Source organism: Cicer arietinum, chromosome 5 (assembly GCF_000331145.2).
Source record: "Cicer arietinum cultivar CDC Frontier isolate Library 1 chromosome 5, Cicar.CDCFrontier_v2.0, whole genome shotgun sequence".
NCBI classification, from domain to species: domain Eukaryota; kingdom Viridiplantae; phylum Streptophyta; class Magnoliopsida; order Fabales; family Fabaceae; genus Cicer; species Cicer arietinum.
Genome location: NC_021164.2, coordinates 38,949,965 through 38,962,359, shown reverse-complemented (window position 1 = coordinate 38,962,359; position 12,395 = coordinate 38,949,965). Strand labels below are relative to the sequence as shown.

The window sequence follows — 12,395 nt, the reverse complement described above, 5'->3', positions numbered from 1 at the left end:
TAACAGAACAAAGGTTATTTTCTGATGAACAATTCAAATGGGCTGTGAAGTTAGTGGGATTGGATTTTGAAATCCAATACAAACCAGGGACTGAAAATTCTGTGGCTGATGCTCTTTCTAGGAGAATGATGTATGCTGCCATTTCTATATTGACAGTGGCAGAATCTGAATCCTGGATTCAAGAATTGCAGCAAGATCCAAAGTGGTTAAAAGTCATGCAAGATTTAATCATTGCTCCTACCACACACCCAGATTTCCATTTGAAGAAAGGCATTTTGTACTATAAGGACAGATTGGTGGTATCTAAATTGTCAAACAGAATTCCTGTTATTATGGCTGAATGCCATGAGACACCTATGGGAGGCCATTCAGGACATTTCAGAACTTACAAGAAGCTTGCTAGTTTCTTATTTTGGGAAGGTATGAAGGCAGACATCAAGGATTTTGTTGAGAGATGTGAAGTGTGTCAGAAAAATAAGTACTCTACATTAGCCCCTGCTGGTTTGTTGCAACCTCTACCAATACCGACACAAGTTTGGATGGATATTTCAATGGATTTTATAGGAGGCCTTCCTAAAATTAAAGGTAAGGATACCATATTTGTAGTCATTGATAGACTAACAAAATATGCACATTTCCTTACACTAGGACATCCTTATTCAGCTAAAGATGTAGCTACTGTCTTTTTGAAAGAAGTGGTTAGGTTACATGGGTTCCCAACTACTATAGTTTCTGACAGGGATCCTTTATTTCTCAGCCAGTTTTGGAAAGAATTGTTTAAAATGGTTGGTACCCAACTGAAGTTGAGCACTTCTTATCACCCACAGTCAGATGGCCAAACTGAAGTGGCTAATAGATGTGTGGAGACATACCTTAGATGCTTTGTAGGGCCTAAACCAAAGCAATGGTTAGATTGGATACATTGGGCAGAGTTTTGTTTCAATTCAAATTACAACAGTTCTGCGGGAATGACTCCTTTTAGAGCTTTGTATGGTAGGGATTCTCCTACACTGTTGAAAGCAGGTGCTGTTCCTTCTAAAGTGGAAGAAGTAAATCAGATGTTTCTCCATAGAGATGCTATAATAGAAGAATTGAAAGCCAACTTAACTAAAGCTCAAAATCAAATGAAACAACAGGCTGACAAGCATAGAAGGGCAGTAGAATTTCAAGTGGAGGATTGGGTTTATCTCAAACTACAACCATATAAATTGAAGTCTTTAGCTTCAAGACCTTATGCTAAGCTTGCTCCTAGATTTTATGGTCCATACCAGGTGGTCACAAGGGTGGGTACTGTCGCCTACAAGTTAGCTCTACCTGCCCATTCTAAAATTCACCCTGTTTTCCATGTGTCCTTATTAAAGAAGGCTCTGAAACCTCAGCAACAACCTCAACCTTTACCCCCTATGTTGAATGAAGAATTGGAGTTACAAGTACAACCAGAAGACATTACTGACAGCAGAGAAGTTAATCAAGGTCATGTTGAAGTCTTGGTAAAATGGAAGGATCTTCCTCTACATGAATGCACTTGGGAATTGGCTGCTACAATACAAGAAAACTTCCCAGATTTTCCACTTAAGGACAAGTTATTTCTTTTAGGGGAGGGTATTGATACGATTAGGCCAAAGCTTATTATTAAAAATGTATATAGAAGAGGGAATAGGAAGGTTTGGTTGAAACCTTCCTAATTGTAATTCTCTGACAGCTGTACAAAAACAGTTAGCAGTTAGGAATACTATAAATAGAATGTTAGTTCTAATTGAGAGTTAGTTAGAGATTGGGAAAGTTATCACTGGTTGTGGAACCAGAACAGGATCGCGGGATCCTCTGTAATTCCTTCATCCCTTCCATTCTATTCAATTCAATAAAGTTCCATACTAAAACCTAATCAGAATCACATTGATTCTGGGTTAGGGTATTGATTCTTGATTCATTCTTTCGTTTCTTTAATTCTGATTACCAGTGTTATCAATAACCTTTTAGGACAAACAATTTAATTAAATGCTTATAGAAAAAATGTTTATCATCTAAAAGTGTTTATGAATAAACTACTTCTACAACAATAGATAAAATAAAGAGTTCGCTTGTTACAGATTATAAAAATAGTGCTTTTGACATTCAATAATTTAGAGATTTAAAAAAAAAATAGAAGTTATTTTGTGTTTGTTTATCATAATGAAAATCATTTTTTTTTTAAATATCAATAAAACATGATTTTTATGAGAAGCTACTCAAAATAGTTTGTCATTTAAAGCAGTTTTTAGATATTTTGATATTCTGACTTCTTTTTTAAAGCTGTAACAAACAGATGAAAAATCTGAAAAGTTATTATTTTTAAAAATCAACTATAAGAAACAGACCTAAAATCAAATTGTTTAGATAGGTATCTTATATGTAAATAAAGTTGTTGTCCCAATTTTCTAAGGTCCACTTAGAATTATCCAAAGTGGCAAATTAGAGAAAGGGACAGAGTTAGTTATAAGGGGTTGTGGAGAGAGAGGGAGGTTATCATTCATCATATGTCATAAGTTGTTTCCATAAGCCCTCTTAAACAGTCTCATAAATGTTTATTTCAAAAGATAAGCTCAAATAAATCAATCCAAATATGCTCTAAATTTATTGATTATCGAGATCCAATTTGAGTGGTCTTACCATTGAGGACATTCTCCAGTAACACCAATGTCCGTGTACAAGAAGTAATCTTTCCAAATACCGGAACTGTGCAATTGCAATATCGCTTGACATGACAGCCTAGGAAGAGACAGGATACAAAACAAGAAGTTATAATAAAACAGGATATGGAAGTGAGAATCAATGTTACAAAAAATAGAGTAGTTAGTTGATTTATTGAAGTACCTGCATTCCTTCAACACCACTGATTCCAACACCTACATCAGCTTCTTGAAGCATTCCTACATCATTAGCTCCATCACCAATAGCTAATGTTGTTTTACCAGTTCCATGTTTGACCAATCTAGTAACCTTTATAAAAAGGTACCAATAAAAATTAATTTGAAAGCTAACCAGAAAACAAACATCATTGTAACTAACAGAAAGATGGACAGTAACGTGTCTGTATGACTGCTTTTATTATTGTGTTTAGTTGTATATATAATTTATTATATAATATTTGTATTTGTTTAGTTTAGTTTGTTTGCTTCAATTTCATAATGTATGTTATCTGAAGTTATCAAAATTTCAGTTTCAATATCATGTTATATGTTTTTAAATTTAAATTTGAAAAAGAATTGTGTTGTTACAGGTAAATTTGTACAGAAAAATGTCCGACCAAAATTGGTAGTTACTTTCGGAGTTCCCTTTAATTATCATATATATTTAAATTTAAATTTAATTTTGGAACAGAATTATATTGTTTCGCGCAAATTTGTAAAGAAAAAGATCTAAAATTGATAGTTACTTTTTAAGTTATTTTTATATTATGGTATAGATTAACCAAAAAAATAAGGACAAATTGTCAAGTAAAAAAGAGAAACAAAGAAAAGGCTTAATAATACCAATGCCTTCTGCTTTGGAGATGAGCGACAGCAGATAACAGATGCACATTGAGTTGCAAGCTCTAAAAACAAGATTTTTATATTATCCTCAAGAGCATAAACAAGAGATTTTCCATCAATTATCAGAGCAAACGCTTGCTGAGAGATCTCTCTGGATGCCGAAAGCAATTTAGAACCTTCAGATATCTGATGATACACACTTTCCCTTGATGCCTAAAAGATGAATAAGTGAAAGCAACGGCATATAAGTCAAAGCATACAAGCACACACTTTCTTGTTCTTTTGTACCATTATTTAAGTTATACCTAGAAATCACTTATTTATCATGAAAGTGATTTCTAGGTAACATAAATAAGGGTATAAAACGAATTCTAAAAATTAATAATTCTTGAAAATTGATATATGTTTCTCTATAATTAGAACCTAAGAAAATAATTTATTTGCCTCTTATAAAAAGGACCAGAGGAAGTATATGCTAAAATTGTCAACATTGTGAAAAGAATATTATTAAACCAACGTCAGCTCCATAAAAGGTCGATCTTATGCAAGTATTGAAATGTTTTAAGAGAACCATTTTGTGAACATCCTCACTGAAAATACATAGGTACTCGACATGCAAACTTACATCATTCTATAAAAAAAACTATATTAAAGGCTACAATTTATTTTACCTTGATGATGGCCATCTTATCTCCACCCTTCTCCAAAGTTTGAATTTCTGGAATCTCCAAATGAATTATAATCTGTTTCATTCCTTGTCGAAGCAGGCGACAAGAAAAACTGCATTTGTATATTCATATCAAACATCTTGAAAAGTAATTCTCATGATGAAGCCAATAAAAAAGTGCATAAAATTACAGTATACCCAATGTTGATGGCAGTCTCCATTTTATCCCCAGTTAAAACCCATATCTTAATTCTAGCTTGAGCAAGCTTTTCAATACAATCAGGAACCTAGCAAAACAATATAGTTAGGCATAATTTCAAGTCCAAAAACAATGGATAAATCATCACATGCAAAACTTTTTTTAGTTACCCCGTTTTGGAGCTTGTCTTCTACGGCAGTGGCACCAAGAAGGACAAGATTCCTCTCAATCTTATCTGATACTTCCTCAATCAGTGATTCACGATCAACGGTGACTGAATTTTTTGCTTCAGAAAATTTACTGTCAAACTCGTTGTATTCTTCTTCATCAAGTTCACGATAGGCCAGTAGCAGGGTTCTTAGACCTGTGTCAGCATATTCACTCACGTGTTCCAAAGTTTTCTCTTCAAACTCCCTCCCGTTCTTGGCAAGCCTTTCGAACATGACACTGCATGAAAATATGATTCAAGGAAAGTAAATAGGTTGAATGGAAAGGTAAAAAATTCAAAATGCTGAAGGATAACGAGTATTTAGTCACGAACCTGTCAGCACCTTTACAGAGTAGCAAAATTCTCCCTTCTTCATCTTTAACTATCACCGACATTCGCTTCCTTGAACTATTGAATTCTAAAACATTGAGAAGCTTGTATGTCCTGCAAAATTAAATTAGTTATACTGATTCGCATTACTTAACAGGAATAAAATAAATTTGAATGCATAGTAGCTATAAGCAATAACTAAATTAGGAGTAATTTGTTTTTTTAAGTAATTGTGCAAGTTTAGTAAGCATGGAGATCAAATTTGTTGGCTATTAAGGCGAGACAAAATGCTAGAGAAATCTCTCTTCCACGGGTTTCCCCTTCACAATAGAGTTACTACTCTATTCACAAATTTTACAGATATTCGTATTCTACCCATTTGTAGACTAAATTTCTAGCATAGGAGGGGAGCAAAATCTCTCAAGGCTAAAATTATCACATGAAAAGATTGTCAATGGCAGATGACTGTTTATGGTGGATGGCCAAAATTCCACCATATAAATGTGGGACAGTGGCCTATACCACCACGGTGAGTAGGCTTCACAAAATCCACCATGCCATTCCACCATGGTCGCTATTTAACAACAGTGATTCCAATTCTAGATAGTAGCAATCTTACTCCTAAAAAGACAAACAAAGATTAACATACTAGGTGGCATAGATTCATAGTCAAAATAACACTACATGATCCCAATATTAGCCTCGATCTTTGCCGTACCCGACATGTGGGCCTACGCGAAGAATATTTTTAGTCGATCAAAATAACACTGTTTGCTCAAAGATTTAAGTTTGATATGAAATATCCACTATTCAACAGAGCAATCTCTTCCTCTCAAAACTTTACTCTCATTTCATATTTGATTAGCAATAAAAAATGCAGCAGACAAAGTCCCAAATTAATAAACAGACAAAAAAATTGAGAAAAACATAACGAACCTTTCAACTTCATTGCCAGAAATTGGATCCAACTCTTTCATCGATAAACTAGTCTGAGTCCTTTTGTAGAATTTAAAACCAACCTCTCTCGCAGCAATCACAAATGCAGCTTCATCGGGTGATTCTGCTTCATACAAGACTCTTCCCGTATCATCCACTTCTGGTATGGCAGTATGACAGATCGCCAATAACCGGAAAAACTTTTGTATTACATCTGCACGAGGCTCGTTAACCCAATTTCCATTCATTATCCTTTCATCAATAAAGTTAAAACCTTTGATAGGTTCTTTTCTATCACGAGCTTCCCTGATATCATTTGAATTTGGTTCCGACCCATTAACATGTTCATGAATCATCAGTGAACTATTATTTATACCAATGGCTTGCTCAACCTCTGTAACACCACGGCCATAAGCTACCCCGGCAACAGAACACTTGATGAATTCCATTGAGTTGCAAGTCAAAGTTCCCGTTTTATCAGAAAGAATCGTGTCAATATTGCCGAGTTCCTCGTTCAAGTTCGAAGTACGAGCATGAGCAGGTTTGTCCGCTTCTTCATAGTACATATGAATATCTTGATTAATGAAGATGCTCTGAAGGACTTTGACTATTTCTATTGAGAAATACAAGGAGATTGGAATGAAGAAGTTATATAACATTAAGGCTGTCAAAAAATGAAATATAGAAGCTGCAACGACTCTTTTAGGATCAAAGAAAATGGTGGAATCATCTGGTCTTAGATACCATCTTTTAATGAGTCCGTTGTCGAAGTCACGTTTAGTTACAATTCCAAAGAGAATAGAACCAACTAAAGCAATTAAAAATAAAACACCAAATAAGAAGTAGATAATCTTATCCATCTTCTTCTCAATTTTGCTTCTTTTTGAAGGAGGGTCAGTTGCATTTTGAATAACCTTCGTGTCATGACCGGTAAAAATGACTGCTCCAAATACGTAGTCTGTATTACGAAGTTTAGAGTCTCGTAGAAGAAGTTGTTGAGGCGAAAGGGGATATTGTTGCCCTTCAAACTCCATGCTCCCAACAAATGAGTACAAATTTGCATTCGGATCTTCACATTTGACGGAAGCTTTAAAATCACGGAAATTAAAGTCCTCGTTTAAGGAAGAAGTGGCATCCAACCCTTGTTTTAACTTCAAATTTGTCTCACCATCCAAGTTCATGGTCTCAACATAGCACACTGCATCGTCATAACTCGACGAAAGCAATAAGAGATCAGCAGGGAAGAATTCGTCCTTCATTATCTTCACTATATTCCCGACCTTGAGATTCTTCCACTCTGTATATTCAAAATTTCCATCACCTTTATGAAAAAAAACTCTTCTATTGTTCACCTCAATATCCTGCAGAACTATTCAGTTAGCTAAGTTACAGAAAAAGTTTCATAACCTTGGTAAAAATTACTAATATTCACAAAGATATTGGATACTGCATGTCCAATACATTTCATAGACACATAGTTCCAAAAAAATGTAAAATTTTAAACATAACAGAACACTGTAAATCAAATTTAAGTAGAGAAGACCAGTCTAATGAAGTTCAAATGTATGAAGCACTGACATAAACACCAGAAACATAGATATCAGTAATAATTTAAGAAAATGAAAGTGATCCAATATTAACCACATATGTCAATGTGGTTTCAATGACAGACACCAGACACACTTTAAATATGAAGTGCCAGTGACTTAGTGCTAGATTAAAATCTATACACTTGTAATGCTGACTATACTAAATTCAACATTAGAAAAAACAAAATTCACAATAGGACAAAGTGATAGCTATCAGAACACAGTACCTGCTTTTTCCGACGCCAATCCTCGATACCCTCTTTCACCATAGTTGCTCCAGTGATAATACATAAAGGAAGGATGGCACTAACAGCTGTATAAGGAGCAAGTTTTGTGAAAGCTAAGATACCAACAACCAAGAAAAAGAAATTAGCTACTCTCCTAAACTGCTCAAACAATGACTTAGGCAAGAAAGTGGCAACAGTATATTTTGTAGACCTAACTGAATTATCAGCATGACTCCTAAAACCTGATTCAAAACTATCTGGCTCATTGCATAAAACAACCCTAGAATACCCTTGTCTTCCAATCTGTGAATACTGTCTCCTTAAGTTTGTTTTACCACATCTAAATGAATAGATCTTGCTGAATTTAAGCTTCTTCATCTTCATTCTACCAACCCTTAATCTTCTTTTATCAAAATGGTAGAGTAAATTATTCCAAATAATAGACAAAAAGAGCCAATAAGATGAGCCAGCCCTAGAACTAACAGCCAAAGTGGGAAATTCCCTATAGTCTCAAAAAAAGTACTTGACTTTGAAGTCAACAAAACAAACAAAATTATCACAAACACAATAATTTAGAACCCCATTGGCGCTATTAATCATTAATATCACTTAACAGTCACAAACTTGTTGAATCCCAAAATGTTTTCCACTTCGAGTCTCCCAAAATGAGGAAGAGAAACAAAAGGGTGATGAAAGAAAGGGTTTTGAGAATAAAAAAGCAAAGATTATGCAGAATAAAGAAAGCAATGTGAAAATTAGTGATGATTTCTGTAATGAGGTTTTTTCTTGAAGAAGAGGAAAAGGAAAGAAAGGTTTGAACTTGGCTTTATATGGTTATTTTTGTTGTGCATTTCAAACCGTGTTAGATGAACTTTTCAGAAAATCGTAGAGGAAAAGCAAAGATTAGTGTTTTTTTGAGAAGAAAGATAACGAGGTAGCATAAGCGTCGGTATCAAAGTGAAAGTGGCAACTAGAAGAGTTTTATTTGAAAACAGAGAAAGATCTGGTTTCCAAGATAGAATCTAGCAACAGCCTTTGTTTGTTTTCCGACAGAACAACCTTTAACTATACATAATTTTTTTTGTTTCAACAATTCATCTATATATACACACACGGTAATTGATTGACAAGTAGTCCTCGGTTTGAACAAAGAATATATTTAACAATAATATAAACATAACTATAAAAGAAATTTACATGATGAATAAATTATGATAAATTATAAGTAATTTTATAAATAATTATAATAAATTAAATATATTAACAATTTAATAATTATAATTAATTAATAATATAAAATATAGTTAATTTTACAAATAACAATTCATCTATAGTATCTACTAGCGTGCACATGAATATGTTAATGTTGATTTGTCTATTTATTTTATTGTGTTAAAGTGTATAAACATTTTATTATATTTTTTTGTTTAATTTTGATCTAAGTTGTATATCCATTTTATATATATATACTACAAGAAAACACTCATTTTGTGGCTAACTTTACAAATATTTTGTGGCCGAAAAAAACTCTCACAAATTAGTGGCCGAAAAAACCCTCACAAATACAAAAATTCAAATTTGTTTTTATTTTTTTGCTGAAAAAACTCTCACAAAAGACTACAATTTTAGCCGGATTTTGTGGCGGTCTAAACCCTCACAAAATCACAACTTTGTGATTTTGTGAGGGCTTAGGCCGCCACAAAATTCAGCTGAAATTGGAGTCCTTTGTGAGGGCTTTGTCAGCCACAAAATCAACCATTTGTGAAGGTAAAGGCTGTCACAAATGCCCATTGATCCGTTTCAATTTGTGACCGCTCAGGCCACCACAAATTCCTTATTTTCTGATCGTTAAAGCCGCCACAAAAGATTAATAATTTTCTATAAATATCACTCCACTCCTCTTATCATTTTTCACTTCTACCTTATCTCTAAACTTTCTTTCTAAATTTTCTCTCCACCTTCTCTCTACAAAAAATTATTTCTCCAAGGTTGTTCTTTACCATCTTGAATTTTGGTAAGTTTATATTATATATTTAGTTTTTTAATTTTATTTTTGATTTAAAGTTATTTATTTAATGAATATTATTGAATTTTTATTTTGACAGTGGTGATATAGTGTTTACTTAGTATTTTATACATTTTAAATATAGATTAGTAAAATATGTGATATTATAAATATATTTATATTATTTTTTAAATATATAAAAAGTTCGTCATTCGAAATGTTATTATAGAAATTATGTTGTTTACATAATATATGATAAATAAAAATTTGAAACACATGTAAAACTTATTGATTTTAATATAACTATTTTTTTTTTAAATATTATTAAAATTGATGATATTAATATTTGTTGTTAGTTATTAAAAAGAGGTGTAGTTGAGTTTGTACAAAAAATTTATATACTTTAACCGTCTCTATTTTTGTTTATATATAAGGAGTTATTTTATAAAAAATTTCATTAAACATCATTTAAAATTTTATTTTGGTTTATATAATTATATTCTTGATAATAATTTATTATATTGTTTGCAAATGCTCTCCTAATTGACATATAAAGTATGTCAAAATTTATATATAATGCTTTTTAAAATTTTATTTTGGTTTATATAATTATATTCTTGATAATAGTTTATTATATTCACATCAACTTCCTCAACCTCAACCAGATCAAACTCCATACCGACCAACTATGCCAACAGTTGGCTTGATCAGACCAGATTTAAATCAACCTCAACCAGCTATATATGGCTCCTCCTTCGACTAGTGGTGGTGTAGTTGAAGATGAAATCCAATTTCAAACCATGATGTCTCCTCCAATACAAATTAATAATACTTTTGAGGGGCTTCTATCGTCGGGTAACATTCCAGCAAATAATGATGGAGGGAGTGGAGCGATTGATCAGATGAATTATTACGATGATTAATGATGTACTTGAATAATTTCTTAATTTTATTTTTGGTTTGTATGAATACATTATATCTTGTCCTATTTAATTATGGTGTGTTTAATTTTTGGTTTATAAGACATGATTTATTAATTTTGGAATATTTTATTTGGTTTAGTATTAGTTTATTATATATTGATATTAGTTTATTATTAATTTTGGAATGTTTTATTTGGTTTGGTATTAATTTATTATATATTTTAAATTTAAATTTTAAATTTATATTGATATTAGTTTATTATATATAATATATTTAATTTAAATTTAAATATTATATTTTAAATTTTAATTAAATTGTAATATTATATTTTAAATTTATATTGATAATAATTTATTATATATAATATCAATTTTAATATTAATTTTGAATTTAATAAAATTATCTTTTTTTAATAAAGTGACTTTTGTGGCGGTCTAAGCCCTCACAAAGGGAGACATTTGTGGCAGTCTGGGTCCCTCAAAAGCTTAATTTTAAAATTCAACTTGAACCTTTGTGGCGGCGTAAGCCCTCACAAAAGGAGGACTTTGTGGCGGCCTTTGCCCTCACAAAAGGAGGCTTTGTGGTGGCCTTTGCCCTCACAAACGGCAACGAAAAATTCAAATTTTGTGGCCGTTTTAGCTGCTACAAAGGTTTGTGACCACCTTATTTGTGGTTGTCCAAGGCCGCCACAAATGTCTCATTTGTGGCTGCTTTCCCCCCTTTATGAGGGCTTTTGGCCCTCACAAATTCAATGAATTCCTGTTGTGATATATATATATATATATACTTACCCAAGATTTTATAGGATTTGGGATATTTTTTAGGAATGGGATTTCTCATATGCTCTAATAGTGTAATCTACATATTTAGTGATTAGGTTTTGGAGATGAATTTTCATAGACCGGCAGCGTTAATTTTATTTGCCACATATATATTAATTATATTACACTATAGTATCACTTTTTCAAATTAGATTATGAAATATTTTTACAAAAAATTATATAAAATAATTTGATTCGATCAAATCAAATTACACTATAGTGTAATTTTTTTTTGTTACAAATAATTTTCGTTTGGTTGTTTTACCTTACGGTCTTTAATTATATAAAACCTTTTTTAAACAATTCAACTATATTATATATGTATGTGTTGGTGTAGAACTGAAGTAGACGTAGCCAGTAAAGAACCATGACCTAGGCTTGGGGTGTTTCAGTGTTTTTTTTTTAAAGTTCCTATCTTCATTTGAGTTAAATTTATACTTTTTATATAGACGACTCACGATTAGGGCATAGGAGGGGCGGTTACAGAGTAACGACTCCTGATTACTCAACTTTAATCTCTAAGGAACCCTCACCAATTTAGTTTCATGTGTATGATTAGAGGTGTTTGCCCTCTTAACTGGTCTTGGGTCCCATTAATTGGTCGCTTATAAGGTCCAATCCTAAGGCGACCATTCGGATCTCGATGGGCTAAGTCTTTAAAGAATTATGACATTTCAATATATATAGGGATGTATCAAGTGTGATGAGTTTTAACATGAGAGGGTGACATGATTAAATTTAGAGAATACAACCATACATGAATGGTTGTAATTGAAAGTTATTTAAGTGTCACATGACTAATTTAAAAATTACATGATTTTTTGTTCTTATTTTAGTCATTCATGATTTAATATAAGTGATTTTTTGTTCTTATTTTAGTCATTCTTATTTAATTAATATTAAATAAAATACATTTAACTTGTTTGTTTGAGTTTAGATAAAAAAGAGCAAATGAGTGGTACCTAGACGTGAAGAAA

General features: G+C 32.1%; 1 protein-coding gene across 1 annotated transcript in view; it reads right to left on the bottom strand.

The window, feature by feature from the left end:
• The window catches only part of LOC101512733 (putative phospholipid-transporting ATPase 9), a 14,973-nt gene extending 6,230 nt beyond the window's left edge, over nucleotides 1-8,743 (bottom strand). Inside the window, exons 1-9 of the mRNA XM_012715742.3 lie at nucleotides 7,669-8,743; nucleotides 5,853-7,213; nucleotides 4,920-5,030; nucleotides 4,549-4,825; nucleotides 4,378-4,466; nucleotides 4,184-4,292; nucleotides 3,513-3,725; nucleotides 2,854-2,979; nucleotides 2,650-2,748 (exon numbers count right to left, since the gene is read on the bottom strand). Of these exons, the coding sequence (XP_012571196.1) occupies nucleotides 2,650-2,748; nucleotides 2,854-2,979; nucleotides 3,513-3,725; nucleotides 4,184-4,292; nucleotides 4,378-4,466; nucleotides 4,549-4,825; nucleotides 4,920-5,030; nucleotides 5,853-7,213; nucleotides 7,669-8,052 (2,769 nt within the window). The 5' untranslated portion in view covers nucleotides 8,053-8,743. The remainder of the gene's footprint in view (nucleotides 1-2,649; nucleotides 2,749-2,853; nucleotides 2,980-3,512; nucleotides 3,726-4,183; nucleotides 4,293-4,377; nucleotides 4,467-4,548; nucleotides 4,826-4,919; nucleotides 5,031-5,852; nucleotides 7,214-7,668) is intronic.
• Nucleotides 8,744-12,395: the final 3,652 nt, after the last annotated feature.